General features: G+C 42.4%; 1 protein-coding gene across 4 annotated transcripts in view; it reads left to right on the top strand.

Moving 5' to 3' along the window:
• The window catches only part of LOC112163444 (zinc finger and BTB domain-containing protein 7C), a 20,912-nt gene extending 6,405 nt beyond the window's left edge, over positions 1 to 14,507 (top strand). The window contains exons 1-4 of one of the 4 annotated variants that reach the window (XM_024299833.2): positions 3,682 to 4,921; positions 9,606 to 10,318; positions 10,401 to 11,062; positions 11,303 to 14,507. In XM_024299833.2, coding sequence (XP_024155601.1) covers positions 9,620 to 10,318; positions 10,401 to 11,062; positions 11,303 to 11,900 — 1,959 coding nt within the window. In that variant the 5' untranslated portion in view covers positions 3,682 to 4,921; positions 9,606 to 9,619 and the 3' untranslated portion in view covers positions 11,901 to 14,507. Of the gene's footprint in view, positions 1 to 3,681; positions 4,922 to 9,602; positions 10,319 to 10,400; positions 11,063 to 11,302 lie in introns of those variants that run through there. The other 3 variants (XM_024299832.2, XM_024299831.2, XM_024299829.2) reach the window with 3 other exon arrangements.
• The last annotated feature ends 2,254 nt before the right edge of the window (positions 14,508 to 16,761 follow it).

Here is a 16,761-nt window from a genome sequence, read left to right as displayed (position 1 = left end):
ATTCTTTCCTTCTTTATTTGAAAAATTAAATAATAGATGAGTTGTTCTTATCATAAAGTTTATAAACTTAGCCAAACCTTTCCCGTCAAAAGTGTTTTTGAGATTTCATGGAAGCAGCCATTTTGAAATGAGCAGGAAAAGCCCTTCTACTGCCCCTAGTGGAATGATGATGAACTACAAGACAGAAAACTCAAATTTCTACACAACGGGTTTTTAAGGAAAGCGTAGATCATGCTAACAATTTAGGAAATGTGTCAATTAAATATGACACAGATGGATATATAGAGTTAAAAATACAGAAATTAGGGTTGTCATGAAAATGGGACACCTTGATGCAATCCCTGGAAAAAAAAAAGTTTAATTTTATTTCCGAAACCACTTCAACGCTCAATTCAGATTACTATGAGCATTTAAAAAAATAGCAATATTAAAAACATGTTCAAACGTTCGTTTCTAGTCCAAAAAATTAGATCAACATTTTCTAATTTTTTCCAGTCTCACTTCTTCTTCACTGGTTTTAATCCTGGAACACTATAAAGATGTCATCATTTTATACTTTTTCATTGTATGAAAAATGAATTACATTATGAAGCATCAGTTAAATTTAATCAGGGCATTTTCCCTTGTTTTAAAAACTTTTCTGAATAAAAACTACCATATCATCAGTACTTTAGTATTCAGAATACTAAGAATGTTTAGTTTGTTACATAAGTTCAGATTTTAAACAAAAGTCTAAAAGGATAAACCACTGAAGAGTTATTCACTTTTACTAAAAAAAAAGAAAAGAAAAGAAACCATGGGGAAAAATGGAAAAAAAAAATGGAATATTTCTAACAGAAGGTTTAGAGGTGTTGGTGCCTCTGCTGGTTAGACTGAACGAACACAAGCAGATGAGTCTGCAGGTTTGTTGTTTGTTTTGAAACTGAAAGAGCTTTAGTGCTAACTAGTAAAAAAAATGTCTCAGAGGTCCTTTAAAATCTGGAATTTTAGGTCATTAAATACAAAGGGTGTCAGTCTGATCGTCAAAATATGAAAATGAAACTTCAAAAAAAAGCCAAGATGTCTTGAAGCATTGAGGTTACATCTAGATGGTGGAACACTGGAAACTTCCCTGACTAATAACCTCTAAAAACAAGACCGAGCACAACCCCCCCCCAGGACTACCAGCTCAAAGACCCAAGAAAAAAAGATTTAGAAAAGGTGTTTAGATCAAAGCCAAAAACAATGCAAAATGAAGGAAATTTAGAAGTGAACAACTAAACTTAAAAGAAAAATAAAGAGTTTTAACCCTTGTGCTATCTTATGACCCAAGCTTTACATTGACGTGTTATCCATCACATGACAAATGTGGATGAAGGTGGACCGCATTTCATGTCTGCCACGTACACCAGTGAAAATTAAAAAAAATTGATCTTGTGGGGTCCAGATGACCCCACTGCCAACGTCTACATACCTAGGATAGTACAAGGATTAAAGTTGAACCCTTTTACACAGCAGATTCAATGTTTGTATTCCTTCGACTACCGTAACTATTTGGCGTAATTAACACAGCAGATTGTGAAGAGGACAAAAGCAGCCTTGCGATGATTTTGCAACACTTAACAATTGTGGTGCGTTTATGCAGGGCATGTCCAAAGTCCGGCCCGTCAAATTTCCAAGAAGTTCTTTTCATAAAAAACTGACAATTATTTCGGTAAACACATATTCAGATGCATTTGTTCAATGGGAAAAAAATAAAAGTATGCAATTACAATAAAATGCTCATTTAGTGTAATTAAAACAAGTCAGGCCGAATGGTTGCACATTTGCACCTCACCAATGTCAAATCCAAATTCCTGATGTGGAGAAAAGCGGCTTTATGTCGTTATACAACATGCTATTATGTTAGAAATGTGCGTAAATATTTGATGAGTTACAGTATGTCAAAGAGAGAGTGTTATTTCTATGACGAAAGCAACATTTCTGCCGTTGAAGCAACAAGTATGGTTCATTTGACTCCTACTATTTGGTAGCTGCAATAAAGACAGATACTCCAGTAAACCGGCTTCAGTGAAGCTAAAGTTTACTAAACGCTGTTCTTTGTTTGAGCAAAGTGAGTCAAGCTGCAGGCAGCGTCTTCATAACTTCATGTAATGATGCTTCACACCTCGTCCGTCCTCCAAAAGTGCCAATCTGGTGTCATGGTACGAGCATCCTGCTGGGAGCAGCAGGGGGCCGTGAGCAGGTATACCGGGCGCCCAGTCAGACATGCAGACTAAACAGATGACTCTTACTCAGCCCCTTGGATCCTCACGTCTTCTGAGTGTGAGCATGCTGACTGAGCAGCAGGATGTGCCTGTTGACATACTCAATACTGTTTATTCCAAAAACAGGCAAAAAAAAAAAAGTAAATTCTATCCTTCACATGATTCTCTCCTGGAACATGGAGGATGTCAGTATTTCTCTGTTTTTTAGCTTCTCTGAGGTCCCTCACTTTTTGAAAACCCAGCTTTGCAGATCCATACGAGGTGCTCCATAACATGTCAAGGCTTCCACCAGTCAGGAGGACAGCCATGACACCTTTCGGTACAATAGCAGTTCAGAACAAAGCCGTTCTCCCAGGTACCACTTAGTGGGTTGCTATGGTGGCAGCAATGTGTTTCCAGCAGATAGCCGAACCTATTGAAAGACCGATGCTGTTTTTCTGGCTGTCTAGCTGGACTGCTAGCAGTTAGTGGCTAACCAGGTTTATATATACTAGATGCCAGTGTGAGCTGGCCTCCACTCTCACCCTGTACAAAACAGCGTAAACCACCAATGGCCTAGGCTGCGGTTGACTTCGCTCCACGAATTCCCTTAAGGGGGAAGAGGGGCCCCGCTGTCAGATGTATTTTGATGTTTATGGACTCAATTTTACTCCTTCCACACCCCGACTGTCAGTTATTCAGCTGGAAGCAGCTCCAAGTAGATCGATGTGTGATTTTTCTTTGCAGAAATAGCCGTCTTTTGTCTATTTTTTCTCTCACCGCTTTATAGTTGAGAAGTGCTATCTGACCTGTTATCAAGGACAAGGTGCTACTTTATTTCAGTGAAATGAGATGACCGTGCTCTCTTATTATTATGGTCAATCTGAACATTTATCATTCAAATGAATAAAAGTGAAGCACTGAAGAGGGTGTGGTTTCATTTTGAGGCACAGGAAAGACGGTTTCAGCCTTTGCAGATGTGCTGTCATAAAACAAAACAAACATTCGATCCCTCCCTCAGTTTAGTCTCCCCACCAAAAAGGGTTGACATGAATCAATCCACTGACACATTTTCTGATGTTCAATATGCCCTCAAACACTCAGACAAACAGGCTCGCCTTCGCCGCACTCAAGTCGTCTAATTCTACACCTTTCAGCATAAACTTCCTCCTCCTCTCCACAGACTGAGGTGGTGGTGTGCTCACCAACTGCTGCCTGCTTCTGACTCAAAGTTGGAGTCACAAAGTGCTCTTGGTCTGAAACCTTACTTTGAATAACGGCCCCCCAATGGGCTCAAAACCCACTGTTTCTTGTGGGTTTCTTCTTTAGTTTTTTCAGTGTTTGTGACTATATTTTTTTTATTTCAAATTGACAAAACAGTTCTTTGAATTAAGTTTCTGTCTGTTGTGACTATTTGTAAACCCTATTGAGCCACCTGGTAACCATATCTGAACACTTGTTAGCTTTACTCTCAGTTATTAAAAGTACAAATCTAATCATGTATTGTAAAGTTATGATAATACATTTTTAAGAAGACATAGTTTCTGCAGAGCGGCAGTAGTTTATCAAACATTCGCTCGTAAGTTGAGTTGGAGTAAGCCTGCCCCTACTTCCCATCATCCCTATGCGTTTACACGCTCTCCCACAAGCTTACAGCTCCTCACACCAACATAACAAAACCGGTGTGATAAAAATGGTGATTAATATTGGAGCCACCCGTACAGTTTTAATCTATATGCAAGCTCAGATGAGGAAACCGTTGATCTATTAGTCTGCAAGTGGATGAATCAGAATAGAGAGGAGCAACTATGTCGCTTTTACAGGCAATTATTTGAACAAAGAAATACTCAGAGACACTATTTTAAGCTTAATTTTCTTCATATTTGTCCTCAATAATGAGAAAAATGCTACAATAACATACTAAAAACACGATTTTCAACTGTATGGGTCTTTAAAAACTTTCTGGTAAAGACTTTTAACGAAAGTGACGCGTCTTTCAGCTTAAAAGTCACAAACCGAAGTACACAAAAATGTTTTTAAACTTTTCTCTTTTTGTCCTTTGCTGTTTTCTTTTTTTTGTTTGTTGCTCTCCTCCTATAGAGTTTTTTGCCCCGGTCCCTTTACACCAAAATCCACTCTAACACAACTAAAAATTCATTTTGTCTGACCTAAATCAGAGGGTGTCTGCACCATGGGCTTATTACACACTGCACTTAAACTTGTGTTGTGGAGGAGGATGGGGTATTATTATCTTCCAGCTACCCACCCTGCTATAAAAACTAGTGGTGCGACATCTCCACAGCGCAGTGCTGCTGCCCTCCCTTCCTCTCACTCCCTCGCGCTCGTCCTACACGAGCCGCACACAACAGAGCGCTTGGCTCTGAACTCCACTTCAGCCACTCTGCTACAAAGACAGACCCAAGACTCACACTCCACTCTCCTCTGCTTTACTTCTCGCTTGTGGATATTCCTCCCTGGGTGTTTTTTTTTCTTTTTTAGATTTTTTTTCTTCTTTTTCTGAATGGGCTTTTGAGCCCGGTGTGTGGAGCGTGTGAATGGACTGGCGCGCAAAGAGAGCAGCAGCTTTTTGTCAATTAGGCAGAGCGATGCTGGGAGGTCAAGTGAGGAGCAGCAGGGCGTCTTGGTGATCTGGAAATACGGAGACGCGTGAGGCGCATCGAGCAGCTGAAGGAAAGGTAGGTGACGGCTGCCGAGAGCTGAGGAATGCCGGGGAGCGGATCAGGACATGTGCACCTTTCAGAGGATGCCAGACTTGTGGAGCATGGGTGTGTGTGTGTGCACACGTCTTCTAATCAATCGTGCATCACAGTGTGCTTACAAGCTTGCACTTGTGTGGTGCTATAGTGTGCACGTGTGCCTCACTTTTCATTAATATCGATTGTAGCCTCGTGCGCCTCACTATTAAAGCTTGACAAGGTGAAAACAAGTAAATAAAAGGACTTAATAAGCGGCCATCAGTCCTCTGTGGGATAAATGCTGCTTTTTAAAACGCTATAAATACCGCGGGCATTTATAGCATCACAACACATGCTGTAAACGCCAAAAATAGTAGATTTCAGTGCTATGTGTGTGCTTTGTCACCTGCTGTAATTACACATCAGTTTCCCCAGCAAATACTCAGGTCATTCATGAAGTGGAGGTGGGTGTTTGTGAGTGTGGACAAAATAAAAACATGTTATGGATTTGAAACTGAGCTGCTAATTATTGTTTACAACTCATCTAATAGACTTCCTACGTCACAAAGCAGCATTAAGTGCTGCCATTTTTGTTTTTGTCAATGCTGGAAAATATGACTTGAGTGATAAACTTTTTTATGTTTGATGTATCAGAAACTTTAAATGCTAAAAAAAAAAAAGAAAAGAAAACGCTCAAATCTTCACCTTTCCTCTCAAGAATTTGTTTCCTTAAATAAAGTTTTGAAATTAAATAAACAAAAAAACACTTTTGGAATCAGAGTTTTAGCTTTAAAAACATATTTTTTCATGTATTTTCACATTTAAACTGAAGTGGGAGGATAAACCCCTAGAGATGGAATATTTCAAGAAATAATAAGTAGAGAGTAGAAACCAAACAAAATAGTAAGTAATTTACGACTGATGCTTTGGCACTTTTTATTACTTACTAAGAGCATTAAAAATGAATAAAAAAGTCTATTCTGTATGGTAGGCCTGTATAAAATCAGCAATTGTTTTTTTGTTGTGTTTTAGTTAAAGTGTTTAGCTGTGAGCCCCCCCTGAAGGCTCCACATCTCATATTTGGCCCCAGAAGGCACTTGGAGAAGCTGAATAAATTTAAAATTAAAATTTCAGAAATTGTATTGTAAATTATTTAGGAGCAATTAAAAATCATGATGAAGAATGAATAGTTATTTGTACATGTTTTTAAACAAAGTGCAACATTTAGGGGGAATAAACAGACTTTTGAGGCCTCTTCTGATATTATTGCTCAGCTGAAACTCTTTTCTTTGTCTTTTTTTGTAAATAGAAATTAAAATGGTGAACTTGCAATTAAAAGAAGTTGCCAAACAATCCCCAACTTTTACCGAAATCTTCCGTTCAATATCAGGAGTTTGACCCGGACATCATGTCTTCATTACCGGGTAACTGGCATCTCTACAGCTTCCCCCCCTTATGCTGTAATTGACAGCATTTACGAAATGCGGCTGGAAAGTTCACAGCACAAAGCGCAGGTAACAGGTGCACTGTTTATGGCGGATAATGGAGTGGCTTGCACAGCAGCTCAAATGAATGTCCTCTCCTAATAAGGGGCTGAATTTGGACTGTCAATATTAGAAATTATTGGCTGTGCAATTGTGACAGTTGTTTAGCAGACCTTTGCAGAGGGCAGTTGGTGACAGGGGCAAACTCTGGCTGATGGTGATTTACCATGTGGGTCAGGTGTGTGCACTGGCCTGACAGGGATAAACTAGGCTTTGGCTGTTGTGGCTTAGGGGCCAAATGAGCGCCTGCCTGTGACGAGGGTTGAGATGGACATTAGCTGCTGATTTGTGGCCTGAGCGGTCAGGGCTGGGGACGAGTTGGCCACTCTAGTCTGGGCGTAATGATGATGCTGCAGCAGGATGGACAGAAAGAGGAAGAGGAGGAAAGGGAGAATGATTAGGAGGAGGGAGGAGGCGGTGGTCAGCGCGCAGAAAGCAGATGAAGTTCTTGGCGAAAGATGACACTGAATGGAGGTGACACATAATTTGAGGTGGGAGTGCTGAGTTGAAAGTGTTAGTGACTAAGTGAGGCGTGACAGGAGGGCGGGAAGCGAGACGAACAGAAAGGTCTTTATTTGAGGGTACTTTAAACAAAAAAACTTCAGGTGACTTGAGCCAACTTTCATTGATTAACATTTGCTTTAAAAGTGAACAGCAGTTCCATCCACACCCTGGCTGCTCGGATGGGTGGGTGGGGGTGTGTGCTCTAAGGGTTAACGCTCCTCGGCTGATGAAATGTCATGCAGGACCTTGCGGTGGGAAAGCAGTGCCCTCCTCCCCTCCCTGTCTATGTGGCACATCCTCCTTAGATCCTCTCCACACTGTAATTAGGGGCCGGCCACTAAGAGCTAGCGCGAGCTGGTGGCGAGCAAACAGTGGGAACAGAGGGGAGTGGCGCTCACTGGGGCACCAGGCGGGCAAACAGCAGCACGTGTCCCACAGCTCCAGAAGTGGGTGGGATGGATGAAGAGCAAACGAAAGACAGTGGGTTCGCCAAACCCTCCCAGTCTTTTTTTTTCTCTCCTTATCCACTCCGTGTTGTTCCAAGCGCTGCACTATTGTTTGCCTTGGCAGACTGCTGCAGGAGGGGCCCCTCTCCTGGTGTTTGTGCAACCTGTTCGGGAACTTTTTGGGCCATCTGATCTCTCAATCACTCCCCCCCCGCCTGAAGATTCTCTCACCTTTCGCTTTAAAACAAAAAAGTTGCAAAAGTCGGATGTTTCGTTTTCTGTTGAGCTTCAGAAACTCTTTTGTTCTGCTTTTTTGTAGCTGGTCTGCGCCCCTATATGCTGCACCACCCCCTCCATAGACATTTTAATTATGTCCACACTCTATCAATGGCATGAACATAGCCAGTTCCCTAGCAACAAGATCGACAAGAATAAACTACATGTAAGATTCGTTTCCAAGTTTTTATACCTGCAACTTCTTGATTTAAAGCGTTTTATTATCTTGTATTGTCCGCTGTGACCCTGAGCAGCTCTGAGGAGAAAGCGAGGCTCTTCTTTGTGTGTCTTTGTGGCTTCAACCTGGGCCGGTCAACAATGCAGCTGCGGCGTTTGGGGCCGCTTCAAACTATTAATCTACACATGCCTGCAGTGACCACCGAGTGTAAATGGCTAAGTTGAAGCTCTATTCATAGATGCGAATGAGTGAGCGCCCCTGCCAGAAGAGGCTTTATCACAGGCATTGAGTGCAGTGAATCAACAGGTAAGAACCCAGACTTAAAGTTAGGAAAACAACCGAGCGAGTGGAGATCTGGCTTCGTGCTGAGACTGCTGTAACGCGTCAGGGCAGACTGCAAGTAAGCACTTTGAGAGGACATAGTATCTTGAGTACAATCTGACCTCTTTTGTTGTCGTCTTCGTGTCTCACCACATCCAAATTTGTTTGGTTCTCATGAAAGGGTGGGGGGGGTCGGTTTGCTCGCATCAACGAGACGCAGACAAGGAGGGATGGACGCGATCGCAGCACTAACCATCACACCTCAGGGTGTCAAACCAAATCTGCTAAAGCAGGTTTCCCCCACTCACACAGATGTTACGCAAGAATCTAAAGTAACACCGCTGAGCATAAATATTACCCGACATGATGTCTTATCCTATGAGACATGCTGTATTTACCACTTGTTGCACAGATGGAACACAAACAAACATGGCGAGATCGAACGCAGCTCGACTGTCACCGCGGCGGCTTCCTACCGAGAGCCTCTGCCTGCTCCAGCAGAAGCGCTTATTGCGCAGCCTTCATGTAATGAATGCATGCTGTTTCTAATCAGTGACACTTCATTTCAAACCCAGATGTAGGTGTTAGCCGAGCTGCAGACCCTTCGCCTCACCTACTGCTCTCTTTAAATAAGTGTTGCAGGACCTGTATCCTCATTTCTCGCAACGCGGCCTCATTATTTCTTGGAGGGAAAACTTTCTGTTCTGGAGTTCAGGCGGCAAAAAGTATGAAATAAATCAAGAATAGAGGTTAAAAAAACAACAATTGTGGTTAGGAGGCATTAAATATGAGCACGTTAATTCAGAAAACAATTGATCTAAATGTCAGCAGGAAATCAAACAGGATGACGCAGTTTCATGACTGACGGGTCGGAGTTTGTGCTGTTATTGAATGATTGATTCAAGTTTCAATGTGTATTTTCATCTTTTTTAAAAGCATTCCCAGTGATCTTTTAATTATTATTTTGCAGTCTAGCTAAAATAAAAAACCTGATCATTTTGAAGGACATAGTTCATTAGAAATGTGACTGTTGGCATGGAGCAATCCCTCCCCCCCTTCCCGTCACCTATAACTGAGAGCTCTCACTTTACTTGTTAGCTTACAGCCCCTCTCACCCTCAAACTAGCATTACAAAAATGGCGAGCAGTATTGGAGTTTTAATTGTGTCAGAAGCTCTTTTTCATCCTTTAATCATCTGATTCTTGTTTACAACAATTCGAATAAAGAAAAAAATATTTTCTGTTTAATTTTCTGTGTATATCATGAGAAAAATGTCTCAATAACATGTGGCAACACAATTATCTAAAGCATATTTCACTAAACATGAACTCTTGCAGCTAATAAATGTTGCTTTCATGATGTTTTCCCGTTTTCCGTTTTATTAAAGTGAACGTTTCCCGTCTCCGTCCCAGCAGGCACAGGGAGGAGAATGGTTCATCACAGGGAGGAAGACTTGATCGGGATCCCGTTCCCGAATCACAGCAGTGACGTCCTCTGCAGCCTCAACGAGCAGCGGCGTGACGGGCTCCTCTGTGATGTCATCCTCATCGTGCGTGACCAGGAGTACCGCACACACCGCTCTGTTCTCGCCGCCTGCAGCCAGTACTTCAAGAAGCTCTTCACGGTGGCCACCGCCGACGGTGGGGACGCTCACCACGCCGCCGCCGTGTACGAGATAGACTTTGTGGCTCCGGAGTCCCTCACCGCCATCCTGGAGTTTGCATACACGTCCACCCTGACGGTGACGGCGTCCAACGTCAAGGAGATCCTGAACGCAGCTCAGATGCTGGAGATCCCCTGCATCATCAACGTTTGCCTGGAGATCATGGACACCGGGGATGGAGGCGGCGGTGGGGGGGGTAGAGAGGAGGAAGAGGAGGAGGAGGAGGAGGAAGAGGAGGAGGAAGAAGAGGAGGAGGAGGATGAGGAGGAGGACGTCGGGTCAAGGAAGGATGAGCAGGAGGAGGAGGAAGATAACGTCAGCGAGAGGTCGCTGCAGTCGCTGGAGAGCAAAGGTGAGCAGATGCATCTGGGGGGAGAAGATTCGCCGCCCCCCAGCACCTCCACGCTCCACCAGCACCGAGAGCCGAGCCAGGTCCGATCTCCAGAGGGAATGAGAGGCAAACAGGTGAACATCTGCACTTTTTTTTTATCCCTTTTTGATGTAAAACTGGACACAAGTCGCTGATGGAGTCGTTTTTGTGTTACAGGAAAGTATGGAGAGTCGAGCTCTGAAGGACTTCTCCATCGACTCGCTTCTCCAAGAAGGGCTGTATCCCCGAATGTCCACGGTGGACAGGAAGCCCACCTTCTCTCCCCTCATCCCAGGCTTCTATCCCTCTCTGTGGGCGGAGTTTCCAGCTTTCCCCCAGCAGCTCCTCAACCCCACGCATCCCCACGCCGGAGTTTCCCCACAAGCCAGGCTGCCTCCGCCCTTTCCCCCCTCAGCACCACTCGAGCCTTCGAGGCCGCTCGATCTGGCAGTCAAGAGAGAAATCATCAAGGAGGAGATGAAGGAGGAAGTCCCGCCCGCTCTGCTGCACAGCGACTTCCTGAAAGAGTTCGTCAGCTCAGGCTTGGGGAGCACCATGAGTCCTGGGGCGGCGCCGTCAGAGGGTCACCCGCTGGGTCCGATTAAGAGTGAGGCGGACTTCCGGTCCTACTTGAGCCTCCTGAACTCTGCGTCGCACCTGGGGGCTCTGTTCCCTCCTTGGCAGCTGGAGGAGGAGAGGAAGATGAAGCCCAAAGCGTCGCAACAGTGTCCCATCTGCAACAAAGTCATCCAAGGAGCCGGGAAGCTGCCGCGGCACATGAGAACCCACACGGGAGAGAAACCTTACATGTGCACCATCTGTGAAGTGCGATTTACCAGGTATGTGGGCTTTAATCACACAGATCATCATCAGTTTATGTAAAAAAGCTGGGTTGACGGAAAAGCACCCCAGCTATTCTGGTTGAGGTTAATCTGTTTTCAGCTCATTTGAATATCAAAGCCCGATAGTGGAAAGCCCCCTCCATTACTCCTCTGCATTAATGGCGTCACACTGAGCTACATCCTCCTGAGACTTTTAATAAAATATTTTAAGTTTTTGGTGGATTTGCTTTTTTTCAGACAAGACAAACTCAAGATCCACATGCGGAAGCACACGGGCGAGCGCCCGTACATCTGCCTCCACTGCAACTCAAAGTTCGTCCACAACTACGACCTGAAGAACCACCTGCGCATCCACACGGGCGTCCGGCCTTACCAGTGCGAGCACTGCTACAAAAGCTTCACGCGCTCCGACCACCTACACCGACACATCAAGAGGCAGAGCTGCCGCATCTCCCGCCCCCGGCGAGGACGCAAGCCGGCGGCGTGGAGGTCGGCGCCCGCCGGAAACTTCCTCTGCCCTCCCGCCGTCGCCACCAACCCACTGGGGGAGAACGGCTTTGGATCCCCCTATCAGGGGGTCAAGGGTCATGGACTTGAGGAGTTGCTGGGTTTGGGGTTCAAAACTGTGGACGCTTCAGGCAGGGAGGAGCGGCAGAAGGAGAGGAAAGACATCCGGGAGGAGGAGAGGGCTGGAGCGCGGCGGCAGAGGGGGGTGTTTGCGTTCACGCTGGCCGGAGAAGACATGCTCACCCACTCCCCGTTTTATGCTGCACCCTCTGACCCTTGGACCATGAGACTGGAGCGCGCTCCTCCCATCCCAGAGCCAGCCAAATGAGCTCCACCCTGGAGAAGGCGAAAGAAAAGTGAGGACCGGAAAATCCCCCGAGCGAGCGCCGGTGTCTGCTCCGCCCCAGAAGCTAAAGCACCTTTTAGAAGATGAACTTTGTGAAGCCTGCTGAGGATGCAGAGGTTAAGCAGTCCAAGTCAGCACAGAAACGTCAAATCATCCGACTAAACGAGGACAGCTTGCTGCAAAACAGTCTTAAATCATTTGCATTATTTTCAATCTACAGTCAAAAACCCCCATAACTTCAGTGCAACCCTTCTAAAGTCTCAAGCTTGTTATGCAAGAAAAAGCACATCTATGCTGAACAGGAAGTGTTTTTCTTTTACAAAAGACTTGCACACATCAACAGAAACTTTAGAAAAATAAAAGTTTCCTTTTTTATCGGCTGTTTAAAGCTGAAAAACTACAACTTGTAGATTGTTTTGAAATCTTTTTAGAACAAAGCACTTGAAGTTAAACCAACATGATTCCTCTGCATTTAAGCTCCTTGTCTGCACTATTGTACATAGCTAACGTTAATTACAGTTGATGTAAAATTGAAAGAAAAAAAAAGGATTCACTCGATTATATATATTGTTCTCTCAGAAATCCACCCAAAGAGGAGTACTTTGACATTTTAAGACTTGAATGCGATTTTGTTTTATTGATTATGTGTCTTTAGAGGATGTACAAGTTTGACTAATCAGCTGCCGCTTCAGTTAAACATGTATGCTTGTGTCTTTTTTTCCCCCGATGTGACAAATTAAAAAGGGTTTGAACTCCATTTCTCCCACACAATATTCATCTGTGTAGAAAAAGCTTACATTTTGTTTGAATTGAAACAGCAAAGTATTTTCTTGCTATTTATGCGTATTTAAGATGAATGAGCTCTGGATATATTTTGCAAATCTGTTTTATAAAGACACTAAATGTTGAACTTTTGTTTTTGGGTGTATGGTTTTTGCAAAAAGTATGTTCAAAACTCAGCAGTGTCCTTTCTTTATGAAGTGTGCATGTTATTTGGTCCCTTTGTAAACCAGCTTCATTCAAAAAAGCATAAAAACGACAGTTTTATAGCTTCAGATTTTAAACCTGGCAGTAGTTCTTATTTTACATACATAAATTATACATTTTTTGCCCTATAGGTACAGTGTTTTGAGTCCCAGCCCGTGTTGCTCTCATTCACTCCCACATAAATAACCAAACTCTCTGAACGAAGGCTCACAGATAATACTCTCACTCGTCTTCCAGCTAGTATACATAGATTTTTAAGTGGAATTAGTTAAATTCAAAACAAAGACAAAAATATGACATACTACCTTGCTTCTCACGCATGTACACTATGAAGCAAGAGGGCAAACCACTGACATTTATGGTAAATAGTTGTTCCATACCTTCAGTGAAATGAGTGTCACAAGTGGGCCGAAACCACGATAAATTGACTGAAATATAAATACTGAATCCTTAAAGATAAGCCAAAAATGGATTGTAAAGATTTACACCTAAATCTGTCTTAGAAAAGGTCGAAAAGTTTACTCCTTCAGCTTAATCATTTTGTGTATTTTTGAGCTCTCGCCTCCTTCTTTGCACTGCCCTCTAGTGGCAAACTAGCTCCACTGCATCTCATTTTTGTTGCAGTTATTTTTTCGTCCACTAGAGGGCAGTAAAGATCCGAATCTGGTTACAGGGCTGTACACAGTAAGGACACATGAATACAATCTTGATTCTATTTATAACAAAAAACACTTTTGTTGTAAGATTGTCAAAACTAATATTATCAGGAAATGTAGCTGTTAGTTTCCCCTTTTGGCAATGAATAACTATTACAGGTAAATAAAAAATTCTTTAGGAAAGAGTCTGCATCGACGCCTCCTGATGGCTAGACCGATTTATTTATTTGGTTTATTCATGTAAGATGGGGTTGTGCAACCTGCAGCTTCAGAGGCACACATCTTTTACTCCCCTAGTTTGGTTTTTAGCTTCTAAAAGTAATAAAGTAAAAAATCAATTAAAAAAAACGTATTCAAACTTTATTTAACCCATTTACAAACAGTTAAGGGACAGTACATATCATAAGTCAAACTAAAATATTTTAACATATTTTTGAGGACTAGCAGAATTAAGGCACCTGGAATTATTTGATTCTCTATATCTGAACAAATTCAAGGATTTTAAGAGCAGCTCATGTTTAAAAAAAAACATGGTAATGGTCACTTAATTAGCTCCGATTTATTTTTTTATTTTTTATTTTTTTATTTTTGCTTACCAATGTCTGGTAAACGGCAATATACACTTGGCATTGAGATGATCTTGTGACAGAGGGTGTCTTTTATTTTGAAAGGAATTCATACCAACCTCTATCAAAAGTAATGAACCATTTCATATTTTAAGAACAAAAGGTTTGTTTTTTAATGGTAAAAAACAATATGTATATCTTAAAAGTAACATTAAGATAAATGCAAAGCGTATTTTTTTTCTTAAAGGGTAAAGTTAGATTTTGTCGCTCCTATTGGGTTGTAGTAAGAAATCAACACGAATGGCTCTTGAAAGTGTTGAAGGTTGCAGACCCTGAGGTTATGACTATAGTCACCATAGTGACCACACTCTAGCAAAAAACAAAAAAAAAACTAAGAAGGCTTTTAATGATCACTCGATAACAGCCACTTAAAGAAACTCAGACAGGAAATTAGAATAATGCTAGGCTTTTTTTACATTGATGACCTCGATAAAGAAGACCCATTTTGAAACCGTAAAAAAAGTATTAACGTGACCTTTCGGTTGTTTTAAGCTGCCTGTGCGTGTTTGTGTGGTTTTCAGAGACCCATAAAGTCACGTATTTGTGTGACAAAACAACCATCAGCTCCACTGAGGCTTTCAGCAGACTTATATTTGGACAGAGCACAGCAGAAAAATATGAGTAGGTAATGAAAGTGAACTACCTAAGGCTGTATAAAGGTTAGTTCACACTAAACGGGATTCACGCGGCGGCCAATTTCAATGTTAAGTCAATGGAACAGACATGACATAAGTTGATCTGAAGTTACGCAACACGATTTGAGCAACTGGCGCTGCGCAAAGGTCTGCCAGTAGCTGGTTTTGAGCGACAAGGTGTGACCGAAATGTAAATATCTGAAGTTTAGCAGGTCGCCGCGTCACAGCTACCAATCAGGAACTCAGCTTTGGACACGTGACGTTTTCACTGATTCAATCAGTGGGTAGAATACTAATCCAAAGCGAGTGTTTTTGGCCAGATCTTCCATCTTTTTCATTTACCCATTGCAGCCGCAGAGTTGCAGAGCTCATTTGACTACTTTGAGTTGAAGGCGGGACACACTCCGCTCCCGCGGCGGAGCTCACTCACTCGATATGGCGGCAGACAGAGCCGCTGTTGAACAGGATACTGTTCCTCTTATCGAGACATTAAAAAAACAGAAAGAGATCTCCTAATATTATTTTCTCCTTCGAGTTAATGTGAGACAGAGAGCCTTCAAGCACAGCCACAGAGACACAGAAACACAGCGGAAGCGGCTGTCATACAGACACAGCCCCTTGAACCAGGAAAATCTTGTAATAATAATCATATAAACTCAAACATGGAGACATGATTACCAATGTTATCATAGAACTCTTCAGCTTAAAATAGTTTTCTGAGTACATCTTTGTTTGAATCCTTGTAAAACAGGAGCAAATGAAAAATATGTAGTTTGAAATAAATGTATTTGTGTCGTACTGATGCATCCACTTGCAGACAAATGGATCCATGTAAGTTTTCCTGGTCTGAGCTGCCATCTGGCTATAGCTTCAATATTAATCAACATTTTTAGTGCACTGGTAATGTTAGGTTGAGGGTGTAAGGAGCTATAAGCTACCATGAGATCTTGTAAACAGAGATCTCTCAGTTATAGGTGATATGAAGGGAGTGCGGTTGCTCCGTGACACAAGTGGGAGGAAAATTTCTGATGAGCTACTGCCGCTCTGCAGAAACTATGTCCCAGAAAACAACTTGTTTTTTGATTTTGGCAAAAAACAGCATAATCATAATTAAAAGACTAATGAAAACACCTTTAAGTGGGATTTAAAATATGACAGGTTGTCACTCTATTAATAGATAAGAGAACTGTGGAATCAAAGCATTTAGCTAATTCAGGATTTTCCAGAGGCTCAGTTTTATGCTCATTGACGATGTACAGTAAAAGCTTCAAATCCATCAATAACCTTGTAGACCTAAGAACTTGTTTGACAGAAATAGCATTTACATTTTTGAAAATTCAGACCCAACTGTCCAGGGTGTATCCCATCTTTGCACAAAGGTAGCTGCAGTGGCGTACCGTCAGGGCCTGCAAAGTCTTCAGTGAAGGCCTAAAATTATCAAAAAAATAGGTGTCTAAATCACAGAGAATTTATATACAAATTTGTCCAAAATTTGGATAATTCCAACTGTTTCGTCAGCTTCTCTCACAGCTCTACGCCCCGGCTGTGCTGGACAAAGCCAAACCAAACAGCTTCTACAGTTAACCAGTACAGTACATTTATGTTCAGAAGTTGATTTACAGTTTAAAAAAAAAATCGATATTTCATTGTTGTACGTTGTTTTATCCAAAATAAATAAAGTCTTGAACAAATATTTTGAGGTTTTCTTTAGAAGCTTTCACATAGTAGCTGAAAAAAGTGTGAAGGTGTTAGGGGCTCAACCCTTACTCCATGACGACTGTTGGTTTGTGGGTGACAGGTTTCTCATAAACATTGGTGAGAGTTTCCAAACTGTTTCTCAACGTCTAAAATTGGAGCAATAATTCTGCTTAACCCTGCAGAAAGATTTGCAATGACGACCTTCCCTTTTCAAAGAGCGTTGGGTGGTTTGGGTTTGTTT

Source organism: Oryzias melastigma, linkage group LG12, assembly GCF_002922805.2.
Source record: "Oryzias melastigma strain HK-1 linkage group LG12, ASM292280v2, whole genome shotgun sequence".
NCBI classification, from domain to species: Eukaryota; Metazoa; Chordata; class Actinopteri; order Beloniformes; family Adrianichthyidae; genus Oryzias; species Oryzias melastigma.
The sequence above is the reverse complement of the archived record's forward strand: the minus strand, read 5'-3'. Positions and strand labels throughout refer to the sequence as shown.